The 19707-nt window shown below is 46.8% G+C and overlaps 1 protein-coding gene across 3 annotated transcripts in view; it reads left to right on the top strand.

The window, feature by feature from the left end:
* ARHGEF25 (Rho guanine nucleotide exchange factor 25) overlaps positions 1–18478 on the top strand; it is a 590130-nt gene extending 571652 nt beyond the window's left edge. For all 3 annotated transcript variants that reach the window (XM_063952331.1, XM_063952330.1, XM_063952332.1), the window contains 3 exons: positions 4077–4297; positions 5180–5329; positions 15729–18478. In XM_063952331.1, the coding sequence (XP_063808401.1) occupies positions 4077–4297; positions 5180–5329; positions 15729–15833 (476 nt within the window). In that variant the 3' untranslated portion in view covers positions 15834–18478. The remainder of the gene's footprint in view (positions 1–4076; positions 4298–5179; positions 5330–15728) is intronic.
* Positions 18479–19707: the final 1229 nt, after the last annotated feature.

Here is a 19707-nt window from a genome sequence, read left to right as displayed (position 1 = left end):
TACACCATTTTTAGGTCGAGGGTGCAAAGATGTAATTTCATTTTGGTGCCCCTAAATTGCTGGATGTCACCCCCTCAGGGGCAACTGGACTTGCCACACCATTATATTAATACAGATATCTCTATCTATCTATAGGGGGAGGAGGGGTTCTATTTGGGGGGAGAGAGAAAGGATGAAGGGGGAGCTGAAAGGGAAAATGTGAGGATCATAGGAAGTTGGAGGTGAGAAGGGTGCATGGATGGTCCCAGAGGAGGGGCCAGACCATAGTAAATAGCCACACACTGGGGTATATTTACTAAGGTCACGATTTTGACCGAGATGGTGTTTTTTCTTCAAAGTGTCATCTCGGGAATTTACTAAACTCAAATCACGGCAGTGATGAGGGCATTCGTATTTTTTTGGAAGTCCTAGGAAAAAATTACGAATGAATACACCATCGGTCAAATACGCCTGGAATTTGGTAGAAATCGGTCATTTACTAAAAAGTGCAAATCACAAACACTGCCGACAATAGCCAAACACTGCCGTGATAAAATACAAATCGTGAAAAAGTGCTAAAAAAACCCAGACCTGCTTTTTTTTACCGTGTTCGGATAGGCATGCACGGATCCATGAGATTCGTGCATTTTTTTCAGTGGGAAGGGGTGGGAAAGTGTTAATTTTCCCCCAAAAAAATGCGTGGGGTCCCCCCTCCTAAGCAAAACCAGCCTCGGGCTCTTTGAGCCGGCCCTGGTTGTAAAAATATGGGGGGAAAAGTGACAGGGGTTCCCCCATATTTAAACAACCAACACCGGGCTCTGCGCCTGGTCCTGGTTCCAAAAATACAGGGGACAAAACGCGTAGGGGTCCCCTGTATTTTCTGAAACCAGCACCGGGCTCCACTAGTCAGATACATAATGCCACAGCCAGGGGACACTTTTATATTGGTCCCTGCGGCTCTAGCATTACATACCCAACTAGTCACCCCTGGCCGGGGTACCCTGGAGGAGTGGGGACCCCTTCAATCAAGGGGTCCCCCCCCTCCAGCCACCCAAGGGCCAGGGGTGAAGCCCGAGGCTGTCCCCCCCCCCATCCAAGGGCTGCGGATGGGGGGCTGATAGCCTTGTTGTCAAAATTTGAATATTGTTTTTAGTAGCAGTACTACAAGTCCCAGCAAGCCTCCCCCGCAAGCTGGTACTTGGAGAACCACAAGTACCAGCATGCGGTGGAAAACCGGGCCCGCTGGTACCTGTAGTACTACTACTAAAAAAATTCCCCAATAAAAACAGAAGACACACACCTTGAAAGTAAAAGTTTAATACATACATCCACAGCTCCATACACACATACTTACCTATGTTCACACGAGGGTCGGTCCTCTTCTCCATGTAGAATCCATGGGGTACCTGTTGGAAAAATTATACTCACATAATCCAGTGTAGTTCGGTCCTCTTTTTTTCTATTTGTAATCCACGTACTTTGCAAAATAAAAAAACGGATACACGACCACGCACTGAAAGGGGCCCCATGTTTTCACATGGGACCCCTTTCCCCGACTGCCAGGAACCCCCTCCTGACTTCTGTCTAAGAGGGTTCCTTCAGCCAATCTGGGAGCGCCACGTTGTGGCACCCTCCTGATTGGCTGTGTGCTCCTGTAGTGTATGTGGGTGTATGTCAGGCAGCACACGGCAGTGTTACAATGTAGCGCCTATGCGCTCCATTATAACCAATGGTGGGAACTTTGTGGTCAGCGGTGAGGTTACTTTCGGTCAACCGCTGACCACAAAGTTCCCACCATTGGTTACAATGGAGCGCATAGGCGCTACATTGTATCACTGCCGTGTGCTGCCTGACATACACTACAGGAGCACACAGCCAATCAGGAGGGTGCCACAACGTGGTGCTCCCTGATTGGATGAAGGAATCCTCTTAGACAGAGGTCAGGGGGGGTTCCTGGCAGTCAGGGAAAGGGGTCCCATGTGAAAACATGGGGCCCCTTTCAGTGCGTGGTCGTGTATCCGTTTTTTTATTTTGCAAAGTACGTGGATTACAAATAGAAAAGAAGAGGACCGAACTACACTGGATTATGTGAGTATAATTTTTTCAACAGGTACCCCATGGATTCTACATGGAGAAGAGGACCGACCCTCGTGTGAACATAGGTAAGTATGTGTGTATGGAAACTTTTACTTTCAAGGTGTGTGTCTTCTGTTTTTATTGGGGTATTTTTTTAGTAGTAGTACTACAGGTACCAGCGGGCCCGGTTTTCCACCGCATGCTGGTACTTGTGGTTCTCCAAGTACCAGCTTGCGGGGGAGGCTTGCTGGGACTTGTAGTACTGCTACTAAAAACAATATTCAAATTTTGACATCAAGGCTATCAGCCCCCCATCCGCAGCTCTTGGATGGGGGGGACAGCCTCGGGCTTCACCCCTGGCCCTTGGGTGGCTGGAGGGGGGGGACCCCTTGATTGAAGGGGTCCCCACTCCTCCAGGGTACCCCGGCCAGGGGTGACTAATTGGGTATGTAATGCCAGGGCCGCAGGGACCAATATAAAAGTGTCCCCCGGCTGTGGCATTATGTATCTGGCTAGTGGAGCCCGGTGCTGGTTTCAGAAATACGGGGGACCCCTACGCTTTTTGTCCCCCGTATTTTTGGAACCAGGACCAGGCGCAGAGCCCGGTGCTGGTTGTTTAAATATGGGGGAACCCCTGTCACTTTGTTTCCCATATTTTTTCAACCAGGACCGGCTCAAAGAGCCCGAGGCTGGTTTTGCTTAGGAGGGGGGACCCCACGCATTTTTTTTAAAGATTTTTAACAATGTTTAATTTTTTACGAAAGCTGCACAATGAAGCCCAGCACGGATCTCACAGATCCAGACGAGATTCATTGTGTTAAAGTCGGCAGTGTTTTACAATTCACTCCCGTAAAACACTGCCAAAAAATACGAATGACATCGGTAAATACGAAAATGCAGAATACGACAGCTTAGTAAATTAGTCGTAATAAATTCAAAAAGTTGCAGTTTTACACTTTCGATGTCATTCGTGATTGAACTTTAACCTCATTCGGGAAAATACGATTTTTAGTAAATATACCCCACTGTAGGGGCTGGGTGCAGGGTGGAAGAAGGCCCTGGAGGCAGACAAAGAAGGACTGTGGGGAGGGAGGAGCAGCTGGAATGGGGATTATCTCCATACTGACACGGGTAATCCTAGATGACAGCCGCACTGGCCCCTGAACCCAGTACATTGGGTCATGTACTGGGGGGTGAGCTGCCCCCTTGCGCACTCTTCCTTCCGACACCAATGCTACAGGCATATGTAAATGTTGGCCTCAGTAGCCTCAGAGTCCTGTCCTTCTATTAATAAGTGCTTGGTGTTCGCACTAGTACTGAATGCAGTGATGTATGATCCTGTGATAGAAAGTCCCACCATTGCCTGTGAAGGGAGTTACCAATCAACTGTATCATCCCCCTCCAACTTTCCTGTTAAAATAATAAATCTTTGTGTGTGTGTGTGTGTGTGTGTGTGTGTGTGTGTGTGTGTGTGTGTGTGTGTGTGTGTAATTATAGTTCTGTAATTAATTAAGATTTGTATTTGTAAGAATGTTTTGTATTCAGAGTTGGTGCAAATGTACGGCATTGTAATGATTTAACCCTTCAGACCTGCGCCATGTATCTTGCTGTATGCGGATTGCAGTGTGGAGGCGTCATAGATTACACTTCTTTGTCTGAGTTTGAGTTTCCAGAAACCACTTTAGAAATGTCAGCTTACTCATATAGGGGGCCGGATGTACTGACGCTTGAGATCGCTGGAGGTGCCAGATGCCGGTCGATTGCGGACGTTTTTTAAAGGGGCAATCACTTACAAGGCATGGTTTTGCCTTGTAAGTGATTTCCCCTTTAAAAAAAAGTCTGGGATCGGCCAGCATCTGGCACCTCCAGCGATCTCGAGTGTCATTACATCCGGCCCGTAGAATGCAATATAAACTAAATACAAGAACTGTTAATTAACTGTGATAAATGTATAGATTTTATAGTAAAAAGCATTAGTGTGGAATGTCTCTCTAAATGTCCCCTGATGTCTTCATTTCCAGCACTTCAGTCACCTATTGAGTACCAACGAAGAGAAAGTAAGTCCAATAGTCTTGGCCGATCCAGTAACAGCAGCATGATGGAGACGACCCGCGTGGGTCTCCGGCCTCATTCTTCTGCCTCCATGGATAGAAATAGAGTCCCCAACCTCAAGTCCTACAATTCTTCCCTGCCATCCCTTTATTTGCCCAGCAACCCTCGAGAAAGTCGGTTTGGAAACAAGGTAGACACAGTCATCTGTGATACGTTTTTCCTGATAATAATGGTGTGATTCTGTGGCGTCCATGTGTGTATCTTTTGCCAGTGTTACATTTGCAACTTTATGCAAATGCTCTTCTCTGGTGTACATCTGTGCATCTGCAAGGACTGAGACACCCAATGCCAGGGACAGATGCTTAAATACCGCTTGGTGTAACCATAGATGGAAAGATGCACCAGGCCCATGTAGATTCTCCGACAGAACAATGTAGACACAGCATCAGCCCCTAAGTTTCCCCTTTTACTATGTGTTCTGCATTACAGATGTGTCCTTATACTGTACATCTTTGATGCAGTTGTGTTGAACAGCCCATTGTATATACACTTTTATATCTGTGTGCGACTGAGGGCCTGATTCATTACCAATTGCAAATGTGAGATTGCACACAGTGAGCGATTGTCGGCAGACCTTGTAAAGTGAACGCATTTTGATTGCCAGGAGTGACTGTTTGTGGGCGGTAACATGGCGTTTGTGGGGAGTGTATCTGACGTCAGCGATCGTTGCGTTCAAAAAAATGCTACCATGCAGTGGGTGCAGCTTTTTTCCATACCAAGTTCTGTTGTGCTTCATATACGGTATAGACTCAGTCACACACAAATATACAAGTGTCACATATCAAATTAATCTGCAGTCTCCTGGAGCATCCTAATTGCATAACATTGCAACTTACACATATTTTCTGCAAAAAATGACGCCCAACGCTAGCAGAGTTGCACGGGACATGTCAGCTTACTCGCGCCAGGCATCTCACGCTTTGTGACATATTGAGGCAAGATATATGAGGACACATCTATAGTTTTATATAAAAGGAATTAATAATCCTGTCATTTTTCTTATATTTTACAGGTTCACCCTCCTCGAAAGAGTTCCCACTCAGATGTCCTTCCCCCAGCAGTCCTTACCCCAGCACACATCAACCTTGATTTGAATCATTATCCAGAGTCCTCCACATCTTCTGCCTCCAATGGAACCCCACAAAGTGACCCTACCAGCCGGGTAAAGAGCAAACAGTAATATGTATTTCTCTTACGTCCTAGAGGATGCTGGGGACTCTGTAAGGACCATGGGGTATAGACGGGCTACGCAGGAGACATGGGCACTCTAAAGACTTTAGAATGGGTGTGCGCTGGCTCCTCCCTCTATGCCCCTCCTCCAGACCTCAGTTAGATCCTGTGCCCAGAGGAGACTGGGTGCACTGCAGGGGAGCTCTCCTGAATTTCTCTGAAAAAGACTTTTTGTTAGGTTTTTTATTTTCAGGGAGCACTGCTGGCAACAGGTTCCCTGTATCGTGGGACTGAGGGGAGAGAAGCAGACCTACTTAAATGATAGGCTCTGCTTCTTAGGCTACTGGACACCATTAGCTCCAGAGGGTCGGAACGCAGGTCTCACCCTCGCTGTTCATCCCGGAGCCGCGCCGCCGTCCTCCTCACAGAGCCGGAAGATAGAAGCCGGGTGAGTATTAAGAAGAAAAGAAGACTTCAAAGGCGGCAGAAGACTTCAGATCTTCACTGAGGTAACGTGCAGCGGTAACGCTGCACGCCACTGCTCCCACACGTACACACACAGAAGGCACTGTACGGGTGCAGGGCGCAGGGGGGGGCGCCCTGTGCAGCAATATTAACCTCAAGGGACACTGGCTAATATATTAGATACTGCGGAGGCAGTATATTGAAAAACCCCCGCCAGTATAAAGAATTTGAGCGGGACCGAAGCCTGCCGTTGAGGGGGCGGAGCTTGATCCTCCAGCACTAACCAGCGCCATTTTTCTCCACAGCAAGTTGCAGAGAAGCTGCTCCCCGGACTCTGCCCTGCTGAGCAAGTACAGAGGGCAAAAAAGAGGGGGGGGGGCACATTTAATTGGCGCAGTGAGTGTATTATTTATTCTATAAAAGAGCGCTGTACAGTCTGGGATTTTATTCCAGTGTCCAGTGGCGCTGGGTGTGTGCTGGCATACTCTCTCTCTGTCTCTCCAAAGGGCCTTATTGGGGGGCTGTCCCCATAATTGTATATCCCAGTGTGTGTGGGAGTGTCAATACGTGTGTGTCGACATGTCTGAAGCGGAAGGCTCGTCTAAGGAGGAGGTAGAGCAGATGATTGTGGTGTCTCCGTCGGCGACGCCGACACCTGATTGGTTGGATATGTGGAATGTTTTAAATACAAATGTGTCTTTATTACATAAAAGATTGGTCAAAGCAGAGTCCAGAGAAAAAGCAGGGAGTCAATCCATGGCTTTGGCTGTGTCACAAGGCCCTTCGGGCTCTCATAAACGTCCCCTGTCCCAGGTTGCAGACACTGATACCGACACGGATTCTGACTCCAGTGTCGACTACGATGATGCGAAGTTACACCAAAGGGTGGCCAAAAGTATTCATTATATGATTATTGCAATAAAAGATGTTTTGCATATCACAGAGGACCCCTCGGTGCCTGACACGAGGGTATGCATGTTTAAGGAGAAGAAACCTGAGGTAACCTTTCCCCCATCTCATGAGCTGAACGCTTTATTTGAAAAAGCTTGGGAAACTCTGGACAAGAAACTGAAAATACCCAGGCGAATTCTTATGGCGTATCCTTTCCCCGCACAGGACAGGTTACAATGGGAATCCTCGCCCAGGGTGGACAAGGCTTTGACGCTCTTGTCCAAAAAGGTGGCGCTACCGTCTCCAGACACGGCAGCCCTCAAGGATCCTGCTGATCGCAGACAGGAGACTACCTTAAAATCAATTTATACACATACGGGTGCCTTGCTCAGACCGGCAGTATCGTCGGCATGGGTATGTAGCGCTATAGCAGCATGGGCAGATAACTTGTCATCTGACATTGACACCCTAGATAAGGATAGCATTTTTGACCTTGGGTCATATTAAAGACGCAGCGTTATATATGAGAGACGCTGCGAGAGACGTTGGGCTGTTGGGTTCAAGAGCCAATGCCATGGCAATTTCTGCTAGGCGAGCCCTGTGGACCCGCCAATGGACGGGTGATGCCGATTCAAAGAGACATATGGAAATTTTGCCTTACAAGGGTGAGGTTTTATTTGGGGAGGGCCTCGCGGACCTCGTTTCCACAGCTACCGCGGGTAAATCTTCTTTTTTGCCTTATGTTCCCCCACAGCAAAAGAAAACACCTCAATATCAGATGCAGTCCTTTCGGTCGCATAAGTCCAGAAGAGGTCGGGGCTCGTCCTTCCTCGCCAGAGGTAAGGGTAGAGGGAAAAGAATGCCTGCTACGGCTAGTTCCCAGGAACAGAAGTCCTCCCCGGCTTCTACAAAATCCACCGCATGACGCTGGGGCTCCACTGCGGGAGTCCGCGCCGGTGGGGGCACGTCTTCGACTCTTCTGCCAGGTCTGGGTTCTGTCAGATTTGGATCCTTGGGCGATAGAAATTGTATCCCAAGGCTACAAACTAGAATTCGAAGAAGTGCCTCCTCGACGATTTTTCAAGTCGGCTTTGCCAGCTTCTCCCCCAGAGAGGGAATTAGTTTTAGCTGCAATACAAAAGCTGTGTCAACAGCAGGTGATTATCAAGGTTCCCCTAATACAACAGGGAAAAGGGTACTATTCAACCCTATTTGTGGTCCCGAAACCGGATGGCTCGGTCAGACCCATTCTGAATCTGTATCTAAAGAGGTTCAAAATCAAGATGGAATCTCTCCGGGCAGTGATCTCCAGCCTGGAAGGGGGGGATTTTATGGTATCACTAGACATAAAGGATGCATACCTTCATGTCCCCATTTATCCTCCTCATCAGGCGTACCTGAGATTCGCTGTACAGGACTGTCATTACCAGTTTCAGACGTTGCCGTTTGGGCTGTCCACGGCCCCGAGGATTTTCACCAAGGTAATGGCGGAAATGATGGTGCTCCTACGCAGGCAAGGAGTCACAATTATCCCATACTTGGACGATCACCTGATAAAAGCGAGATCGAGAGATCAGTTGCTGAAAAGCGTGTCACTCTCCCTGAGAGTGCTGCAGCAACACGGCTGGATCCTAAATCTGCCAAAGTCGCAGTTGATTCCAACGACTCGGCTATCATTTTTAGGCATGATTCTGGACACGGAAAAAAAAAGGGGTTTTCTCCCAACGGAAAAAGCCTGGGAACTCCAGAGCATGGTCAGAGACCTGTTAAAGCCAAAAAGAGTGTCAGTTCATCAATGCACTCGAGTACTGGGAAAGATGGTGGCGGCCTACGAGGCCATCCCCTTCGGCAGGTTCCATGCGAGGACATTTCAGTGGGAACTTCTGGACAAGTGGTCGGGGTCCCATCTACAAATAAATCAGAAAATAAGCCTGTCCCCCAGGCCCAGGGTGTCTCTCCTGTGGTGGCTGCAGAGTGCTCACCTTCTAGAGGGTCGCAGGTTCGGCATTCAAGATTGGGTTCTGGTAACCACGGACGCGAGCCTCCGAGGATGGGGAGCAGTCACACAAGGAAGAAATTTTCAGGGACTGTGGTCAATCCAGGAGGCTTGTCTACACATCAACGTGCTGGAATTAAGGGCCGTATACAACGGCCTATGACAAGCGGAGACTCTTCTTCGCGACCTACCTGTTCTGATTCAATCGGACAACGTCACAGCAGTGGCTCATGTAAACCGCCAAGGCGGGACAAGGAGCAGAGTGGCAATGGCGGAAGCCACCAGTATTCTTCGCTGGGCGGAAAATCACTAAGCGCGCTGTCAGCAGTCTTCGTTCCGGGAGTGGACGACTGGGAAGCAGACTTCCTGAGCAGACACGATCTCCATCCAGGAGAGTGGGGTCTTCATCAAGAAGTTTTTGCAGAGATAACAAGTCGTTGGGGGCTTCCTCAAATAGACATGATGGCGTCACGCCTCAACAAGAAACTTCGGAGGTATTGTTCCAAGTCAAGGGACCCTCAGGCTGTAGCGGTAGACGCCCTGGTGACATCGTGGGTGTTTCCGTCGGTCTATGTCTTCCCTCCTCTTCCACTCATCTCAAAAATACTGAGAATCATAAGACGAAAAAGAGTCCAGACAATACTCATTCTTCCGGATTGGCCTCGGAGGGCCTGGTATTCAGATCTTCAGGAAATGCTCACAGAAGATCCGTGGCTTCTTCCTCCCAGGGAGGACCTGTTGCAGCAGGGGCCCTGCGTGTTCCAAGACTTACCGCAGTTACGTTTGACGGCATGGCGGTTGAACGCCAAATCCTAGCTAGGAAAGGTATTCCGGGGGAAGTCATCCCTACTCTGATAAAAGCTAGGAAGGAGGTGACGGCGAAACATTATCACCGTATCTGGAGGAAATATGTATCTTGGTGTGGAGCCAAGAATGCTCCTACGGAAGATTTCCACCTGGGCCGTTTTCTCCACTTTCTGCAGACAGGAGTGGATATGGGCCTAAAGTTAGGCTGCATTAAGGTGCAGATTTCGGCCCTGTCAATATTCTTTCAGAAGGAATTGGCTTCTCTCCCAGAAGTCCAGACTTTTGTAAAGGGAATGCTGCACATCCAGTCTCCTTTTGTGCCCCCAGTGGCGCCATGGGACTTTAACGTGGTGTTACAGTTCCTTAAGTCACACTGGTTTGAACCTTTTCAAACAGTTGAGTTAAAATTTCTCACTTGGAAAGTGGTCATGTTGTTAGCCTTGGCATCTGCGAGGCGGGTGTCCGAATTGGCGGCTTTGTCTCACAAAAGCCCCTATCTGATTTTCCATGTTGATAGAGCAGAGTTGAGGACTCGTCCTCAATTTCTGCCTAAGGTGGTTTCATCGTTTCATATGAACCAACCTATTGTGGTGCCTGTGGCTACGGGTGACTTGGAGGATTCCAAGTCTCTTGATGTAGTCAGGGCCTTAAAAGTTTATGTAGCCAGGACGGCTTGGGTTAGGAAAACAGAGGCACTGTTTGTCCTGTATGCAGCCAACAAGGTTGGCGCTCTGCTTCTAAGCAGACTATTGCCCACTGGATCTGTAACACGATTCAGCAGGCTCATTCTACGGCTGGATTGCCGTTACCAAATTCGGTAAAGGTCCATTCCACTAGGAAGGTGGGCTCTTCTTGTGCGGTTGCCCGAGGTGTCTCGGCATTACAACTTTGCCGAGCAGCTACTTGGTCGGGTTCAAACACTTTTTCTAAATTCTATAAGTTTGATACCTTGGCTGATGAGGACCACATGTTTGCTCAATCGGTGCAGCAGGGTCATCCGCACTCTCCCGCCCGGTCTGGAGCTTTGGTATAATCCCCATGGTCCTTACGGAGTCCCCAGCATCCTCTAGGACGTAAGAGAAAATAAGATTTTAAACCTACCGGTAAATCTTTTTCTCCTAGTCCGTAGAGGATGCTGGGCGCCCGTCCCAGTGCGGACTAAATTCTGCAAGGCTTGTATATAGTTATTGCTTACATAAGGGTTATGTTACAGTTTTGATCAGTCTCTTGCTGATGCTGTTTGGTTTCATACTGTTAACTGGTTCGTATATTCCATGTTGTACGGTGTGGATGGTGTGGGCTGGTATGTATCTTGCCCTTAGATTAACAAAAATCCTTTCCTCGTACTGTCCGTCTCCTCTGGGCACAGTTCTTTACTGAGGTCTGGAGGAGGGGCATAGAGGGAGGAGCCAGTGCACACCCATCTAAAGTCTTTAGAGTGCCCATGTCTCCTGCAGAGCCCGTCTATACCCCATGGTCCTTACGGAGTCCCCAACATCCTCTACGGACTAGGAGAAAAAGATTTACCGGTAGGTTTAAAATCATATTTCAGACGTTGCCGTTTGGGCTGTCCACGGTCCCGAGGATTTTCACCAAGGTAATGGCGGAAATGATGGTGCTCCTACGCAGGCAAGGAGTCACAATTATCCCATACTTGGACGATCACCTGATAAAAGCGAGATCGAGAGATCAGTTGCTGAAAAGCGTGTCACTCTCCCTGAGAGTGCTGCAGCAACACGGCTGGATCCTAAATCTGCCAAAGTCGCAGTTGATTCCAACGACTCGGCTATCATTTTTAGGCATGATTCTGGACACGGAAAAAAAAAGGGGTTTTCTCCCAACGGAAAAAGCCTGGGAACTCCAGAGCATGGTCAGAGACCTGTTAAAGCCAAAAAGAGTGTCAGTTCATCAATGCACTCGAGTACTGGGAAAGATGGTGGCGGCCTACGAGGCCATCCCCTTCGGCAGGTTCCATGCGAGGACATTTCAGTGGGAACTTCTGGACAAGTGGTCGGGGTCCCATCTACAAATAAATCAGAAAATAAGCCTGTCCCCCAGGCCCAGGGTGTCTCTCCTGTGGTGGCTGCAGAGTGCTCACCTTCTAGAGGGTCGCAGGTTCGGCATTCAAGATTGGGTTCTGGTAACCACGGACGCGAGCCTCCGAGGATGGGGAGCAGTCACACAAGGAAGAAATTTTCAGGGACTGTGGTCAATCCAGGAGGCTTGTCTACACATCAACGTGCTGGAATTAAGGGCCGTATACAACGGCCTATGACAAGCGGAGACTCTTCTTCGCGACCTACCTGTTCTGATTCAATCGGACAACGTCACAGCAGTGGCTCATGTAAACCGCCAAGGCGGGACAAGGAGCAGAGTGGCAATGGCGGAAGCCACCAGTATTCTTCGCTGGGCGGAAAATCACTAAGCGCGCTGTCAGCAGTCTTCGTTCCGGGAGTGGACGACTGGGAAGCAGACTTCCTGAGCAGACACGATCTCCATCCAGGAGAGTGGGGTCTTCATCAAGAAGTTTTTGCAGAGATAACAAGTCGTTGGGGGCTTCCTCAAATAGACATGATGGCGTCACGCCTCAACAAGAAACTTCGGAGGTATTGTTCCAAGTCAAGGGACCCTCAGGCTGTAGCGGTAGACGCCCTGGTGACATCGTGGGTGTTTCCGTCGGTCTATGTCTTCCCTCCTCTTCCACTCATCTCAAAAATACTGAGAATCATAAGACGAAAAAGAGTCCAGACAATACTCATTCTTCCGGATTGGCCTCGGAGGGCCTGGTATTCAGATCTTCAGGAAATGCTCACAGAAGATCCGTGGCTTCTTCCTCCCAGGGAGGACCTGTTGCAGCAGGGGCCCTGCGTGTTCCAAGACTTACCGCAGTTACGTTTGACGGCATGGCGGTTGAACGCCAAATCCTAGCTAGGAAAGGTATTCCGGGGGAAGTCATCCCTACTCTGATAAAAGCTAGGAAGGAGGTGACGGCGAAACATTATCACCGTATCTGGAGGAAATATGTATCTTGGTGTGGAGCCAAGAATGCTCCTACGGAAGATTTCCACCTGGGCCGTTTTCTCCACTTTCTGCAGACAGGAGTGGATATGGGCCTAAAGTTAGGCTGCATTAAGGTGCAGATTTCGGCCCTGTCAATATTCTTTCAGAAGGAATTGGCTTCTCTCCCAGAAGTCCAGACTTTTGTAAAGGGAATGCTGCACATCCAGTCTCCTTTTGTGCCCCCAGTGGCGCCATGGGACTTTAACGTGGTGTTACAGTTCCTTAAGTCACACTGGTTTGAACCTTTTCAAACAGTTGAGTTAAAATTTCTCACTTGGAAAGTGGTCATGTTGTTAGCCTTGGCATCTGCGAGGCGGGTGTCCGAATTGGCGGCTTTGTCTCACAAAAGCCCCTATCTGATTTTCCATGTTGATAGAGCAGAGTTGAGGACTCGTCCTCAATTTCTGCCTAAGGTGGTTTCATCGTTTCATATGAACCAACCTATTGTGGTGCCTGTGGCTACGGGTGACTTGGAGGATTCCAAGTCTCTTGATGTAGTCAGGGCCTTAAAAGTTTATGTAGCCAGGACGGCTTGGGTTAGGAAAACAGAGGCACTGTTTGTCCTGTATGCAGCCAACAAGGTTGGCGCTCTGCTTCTAAGCAGACTATTGCCCACTGGATCTGTAACACGATTCAGCAGGCTCATTCTACGGCTGGATTGCCGTTACCAAATTCGGTAAAGGTCCATTCCACTAGGAAGGTGGGCTCTTCTTGTGCGGTTGCCCGAGGTGTCTCGGCATTACAACTTTGCCGAGCAGCTACTTGGTCGGGTTCAAACACTTTTTCTAAATTCTATAAGTTTGATACCTTGGCTGATGAGGACCACATGTTTGCTCAATCGGTGCAGCAGGGTCATCCGCACTCTCCCGCCCGGTCTGGAGCTTTGGTATAATCCCCATGGTCCTTACGGAGTCCCCAGCATCCTCTAGGACGTAAGAGAAAATAAGATTTTAAACCTACCGGTAAATCTTTTTCTCCTAGTCCGTAGAGGATGCTGGGCGCCCGTCCCAGTGCGGACTAAATTCTGCAAGGCTTGTATATAGTTATTGCTTACATAAGGGTTATGTTACAGTTTTGATCAGTCTCTTGCTGATGCTGTTTGGTTTCATACTGTTAACTGGTTCGTATATTCCATGTTGTACGGTGTGGATGGTGTGGGCTGGTATGTATCTTGCCCTTAGATTAACAAAAATCCTTTCCTCGTACTGTCCGTCTCCTCTGGGCACAGTTCTTTACTGAGGTCTGGAGGAGGGGCATAGAGGGAGGAGCCAGTGCACACCCATCTAAAGTCTTTAGAGTGCCCATGTCTCCTGCAGAGCCCGTCTATACCCCATGGTCCTTACGGAGTCCCCAGCATCCTCTACGGACTAGGAGAAAAAGATTTACCGGTAGGTTTAAAATCATATTTTTGAAGTTCATTTAAGAAGCGCACTGGATGTGCAGTGCAAAATGACTTGATTATACACACAGATGGTCTTCCCAATACATATCAAGGTATACACCTACTGTCCAATCTTGGGAGACCCCAGCACACTACAGAAGTGCATAATAAGTTTGCAGGGAAGAGAAAAAAATTGAAAGAAGAAATGTGCACATATAATTTCTATGGCTCAGTATGTTCTGTGCTCAGAAACGGGCTGCACAACACACCCATGTACAATGCACTAGTGTTCCAGAAATGCAACATTTGAATACATTTTCATCCAACAACTTAATCTATTATTATTATTCTTTAATTATATTGCACCACAAGGGTTCTGCAGCGCCTAGCAAAGTACATAAACAAATGAGCAAAACAAGAAAATAAAGACTTATAGCACAAGACAATGTAAGACAAGTACATGGTATATAAACATTTCTGCATCAGGGGACATGACACTAAGATAAACATCAGGGTGGCAGAAACCAAGGCTTAGGTGCCATTGCAGGGAGTATGGAGTAGAAGATAGTCTAGGTAACTGAAGGAAAAGTACATGAGGGGAGAGGGTCCTGCCCGTGAGAGCTTACATTCTAAAGTGGAGGGGTGCAGACAGACAGGGGTGACACAGATGGGGAAGACAGTGTACCTGGGACAGAGGGTTAGGATGAGAGATGGCTGTGTTTGATGAAGAATAGCGTCTTGAGAGCCTGTTTAAAGTTTTGTAGAGAGGTGGAGAGTCTGATAGGGAGAGGTAGGGAGCACCACAGCCAAAATCTTGGGGCAGAAATGGGAGGAAGTGATCAGTTGGCAGGAGAGATGGCATGTATTTGTGGAGCAAATAGGGCAGGTGGATGTGTAGAGGGAGATAAGGTCAGACATGCAAATGGGAGAGGAAAGGGTGAGGGCTTTGTAAGTGAGTGTAAGAAGCTTGAATTGTACCCGGAAGGGGAAGAGGAGCCAGTGTAGAGCTTGTAAGAGAGGGGAGGTAGACATAGTACGTATGAAGAGGAAGATGAGTTGGACTGGGACATCCAAGATGAGATAGAAGAGATACAGTTGGAGATATGAGTGAGGAGAGAGGAGGAGAAGGATTTGCAGGAGAAGAGGGTGGTCCACAGTGTCAAAAGCATCAGAGAAGTCAAGGAGAATAAGCAGAGAGTATTGGCCCTTGTATTTGGCAGCAAGGAGGTCATTGCAGACTTTTGTGAGGGTAGTTTCAGTGGAGTGAAGAAGACAGAAGCAAGACTGAAATGGGTCGAGCAGTGAGTGTGAGGAAAGAAAGGAAGTAAGGCAATTGTGGGCAATATGCTCAAGGAGTTTAGAGGCAAAAGGGAAGAGAGAGATGGATTGGTAATTGGAGAGAGTGTTAGGATCCAGGGTAGCTTTTTAAGAATAGGGGAGACAAGGGCATGCTTAAAGGCAGAGGGGACAGTGCTTGATAATATGCAGAGATTGAGGAGGTGGGCAAGAGAGTAACAGGCAGAAGGAGAGAGGAGGCGGAGGTGGTAGGTTCTAGTGGGGAGGTGGAGGGGGAAGATGACCGAATGAGGGCCATTACTTCATCTCCAGATATATGGAACAGCACTGTTTAGAAAAAAATTATCCATTGCCCAAATAGTTTTACATAGAAATGATAGGCGTTTATGATAAAAAAAAGTCATGTAATGTATGATAATGTCATACACAAAGTTTTGATTTTATTTTCCTGCAGTTTATCAGCAAGCTGTGATTTAATGTGTCTCTCTCCCCCAGAAAATAAGCACCTTGTCAAGGGAGCTCCCGGGGTATACTTCTCCCTCTGATGAAGTGAGTATACCTGCTCCTCGGCTGGCAAAGTTGGACGAGGATGAACTGTGAACTTTGTCCCAGCATACAGGGGTGCCTTGTATAAGCATTCCCTGGTTTTTCTGGATGCAGCTGTAGTCGGAGAACAGTGAAGAGAAAACTTATTCTCCTGTCTTTGGAACAGGGTAAACCAGTGAGAAGGGAACTCACCTATTTGCCTTTTCCATACCCAACACAGTCTGCAGTTTGATGTCTGCTCTCTGAGGAATAAAGTTTATAGGATGGCTTTCTTATATATGTCCAACTAACTCCCAGAACTGCTTGGATGACCCTTCATTCTTTGTTCATTCTGTGCTCAAAATTCTGAAGACTCATTCTAGACATGACTCGAGAGAGATACTGCAAGAACCAAACGGAAGACCGGTGTACTATGCCACTTGGTGGTAATGGGTGAAAATAAATTTAACAAATGTATGTTGCCATAACTAAGGGAAGACATGTTACCATTTCACCCATTACTGAATTCAGCAGGGAGCAAGTTTCAATTCTGTGCTACTTACTTGACAATCATAAAAACTGAGCTGAGTGCTAAAAATGTGACTATCATAAGCCGAGGGCTCATTGTGCATTACCTGAGTGAGAGATTCTAATTGGAATTCACTAAACAGTACTAAGATAGAGTACTACGCAGGTGTGTATTGTGCTCTCTATGCCAGGAACATTTGTCAGTAACCTCCTTAGAAAACTCTTTCATATCAGTGAATCTACCTAGCCGTTCTAGTGCTCCTTTTTCCATAAAGCTTGCAGTTCAGCAAGAGTATAGAGGCAATGTACCTGATCAGCTCTGCGGAACATTCACTTATTTAACTGTTAATGTACTAGCACATACACACGTTGGGCCTAAGTCTGAGTTGCACACAATGTTGATAGTCGCGGAGCTGGACTTTTTTTTGCAACTACTCAAGCAGTTGTAATCTCCTATGGCGCGCATGTATTACACAGAGTGTACGCACAAAGATGCTGGTGCAGAAATGTGCTGGGTGGTGACTGGGAAATGGATAGAAGTGCACACAGAAATTGTCCGTCTCATGAGCGAGTAATGGGGCTATCACAGGTGTGTTAGTGTTCAGATTCACAGCCATACTAGGCCAGTCACATGGACAAACTGCACCAGCCATAGGGCCAAGTGTCAATGGTGTGCCAATGGTGATGCTGGCTGTATTACAGCGTGCAGAGTCGCTGAAAGTGGGCGTCTCAGTTCTTACACACTTGTACACCAGGGGAAGGCTAATACTAGCATTTGCAATGCAAGAACGAATGCAGCAGCGTCCATCTCTGGATAAGGCCCTTTGGATATATATATATATATTTTTAGGTTTATGCAACCTGTGGCATCTTTTGTCATTTGTGAGACTAAGACAGAATAAATTAGAATCAGAACCATAGGAGCTGACTTTTTAAAATGATAGAGCTGCTTACTCCACCCTCCACCACCCACCCATATGGCTGAAAAAATGGCATTATAAATATATTCAGTGGCTGTGGGAGCACAAGTATTCGGGAATTGCAAGCAGCTACAGAGCTGGCTGTTATGTCCAGAGCCATATACCCAGCATGCACTGCCAGTCAGACCTACAGACTCTGCTTCTTAGATATCTGCCTGATAGTACCATATGCTCAAACACTACATTTAAGCTTAAGCGATAGCTATTACAGTACATTGCCCCTGTCATCTTGCTGAACCATTGGAAGGTGATTTTGAAATGAAATGTTTGCACACAACCTGTGTTATGACCAAAAATTGTATATGAATATTGTTATATAGATGATCAATCATGTTCTTAATTTAAATGGCCACTTTCTTCTTCTAGCCAGGTGTAACTGTATAAAAAAGTTTTGTCATCAAAAGTACAAAATCATATGATCAAACATCCCAAAGAAATAAAGGCTAGGATCCTAGTATGTGCGGGTCCCAGCTATATACTTGTTGCAGTCAGGGTTATTCTGATTAGTCTGCCTATAATAGGAGAGGTGGGGCACACAGTCACATGTATCTTGTACACAGAGCCAATTATACAGTCATGGCAGCCAAAGAATGGTGGTACCTAAGCCAACTATGCATGCAAGTAGGCATGGTAGGGGAAATGTTGGTGATACTAGTTCTTGTCTTTGTTCAATTTACTGAAAGCAATCACTTTTCTCCACCCACCTTGATGTTTGCTCCCCTTTGGCTCAATACATACTGTGTATGTTAGCAGCCTGTCAGGATTGACTTGGGGGATTGTTTTATTTTTTTAACTTAAGTCATATATATATAGAAGATAGAGTATTACAACAGTTGCTTATACATCTCGCCAGTGCCAGAAAAAACTATAATTCCAAAGTGATTCTTCCCCTTCACCAGTGTAAGCCATAGTCTAGATATTCTATGAGCGCAATAATATGATGTCTATCCAATCTGAAGATATTATCCTACATGTATGAGTTTAACAACTGTTTAATTTAACCCCGTAAGCCATATTTCATACAGTGTTTTACCAAATAATGGGAGATATGCAATTTGCATTACAGTGAGGCTATAGTATGTCAAATGATACTGAGATCAGCAGCTGTTAAAAGAGGTGATTTAAGCATCTGGACAACTGTCCCTATTGTATATTTATTACAACAGATTGGAAGTTCTTTCTTTTGGGAATAAAACCTACATTATTACACACTCCAATGGTCCCTTTATAACCCCTGTCTTCTGATTCCAGGTTTAGTACCTGCAAGGTATAATTAGACTGGGTATATAAATCCCTCAGGGAGGGGCAGGTTAGGGTCAGGATGCGAAAGAAGAGGTTAAGGTTAGACTGCGAAGGGGGTGGGTTAGTGTTAGGCACTAAGGGAAGTGTAGGCTATGTGTGGGGCAGGTTAGGGTTAGGCTGCGAAGGGGGGGGGGGTTAGGCTACGGGTGGGGTGGGTTTTAGTTAAGCTGGGGGAGAGAAGAGTAGGGTTAGGCTGTGAAGGGAGTGGGTTAGGGTTAGGCTAGGGGAGGGTTAGGGTCAGGCTGTGGTAGAGGAAGTAAGAGTTAGGCTATGGGAGGGCGGGTTATGGTCAGGCAGTATGAGTGGAGGTTAGGGATAGGCACTAGGAGGAGGGTTAGGATTACGCAGTTGATAAAAATTGCAAGAACTGTCAGCAAACCAAACTTCTGTGCAAATCTGGTCAGGCCGTTTATCATTTTCTTTTGTGTAGAAATGTTTTGGTTTTATTATTTGATTTCAGTTGGTATGGTTCTCATTTGGGTTTATTTAGTAAAATTGTGCCCAATTACACAAGATAGCAACAGATCACATGCTTGTATTTTATGAACTGCTCTCAAGGACCGTCTGAATCCGATCAGTTGCTACAGGTAACACATGTACACATTAAATAAGCCCAGATATTTCTGCTTTATTCAGGACCGCGCTCCAGTATGTTTATTCATTGTCTTTTCTCTTAGCAACTATTTCAACAAAATAACCATGATTAAAGCAAAAAAATAACATTTATCATTTTAATGATTTCACATTGTACAGTCATCCCCTTCTTACATTAAATCTTGTAATGTCATTTTCTGTTCTGAGTATGTTGTTTACCCAACACAACACTACTCGATCGTGACATTACATAGGAAGTATTTACATCACTGTTTCAATAGTCAGCTCAGTCAGGAACCAGCCGGTACCAGAAAGAAGCACTGTGATATATTAATAAGATTTTGACAAGTTAGCAGCTAGATTTAAAGCAGAAATGCTCCAACAGTCAGGTGCTTTTATTATATTGCTGCTAGCCTCACAAATACCTACAACTTAGAGACCATTACATTTACCCCATGAGCCAGTAACCAATCATTCAACGAATAGGACCTATTAGTTGAGTCTGCTTAGGGTCATGTGTAGCTCACCTCTACTACTGTACAGTG

Source organism: Pseudophryne corroboree, chromosome 2 (genome assembly GCF_028390025.1).
Source record: "Pseudophryne corroboree isolate aPseCor3 chromosome 2, aPseCor3.hap2, whole genome shotgun sequence".
In the NCBI taxonomy this organism is placed as follows: domain Eukaryota; kingdom Metazoa; phylum Chordata; class Amphibia; order Anura; family Myobatrachidae; genus Pseudophryne; species Pseudophryne corroboree.
The sequence above is the reverse complement of the archived record's forward strand: the minus strand, read 5'-3'. Positions and strand labels throughout refer to the sequence as shown.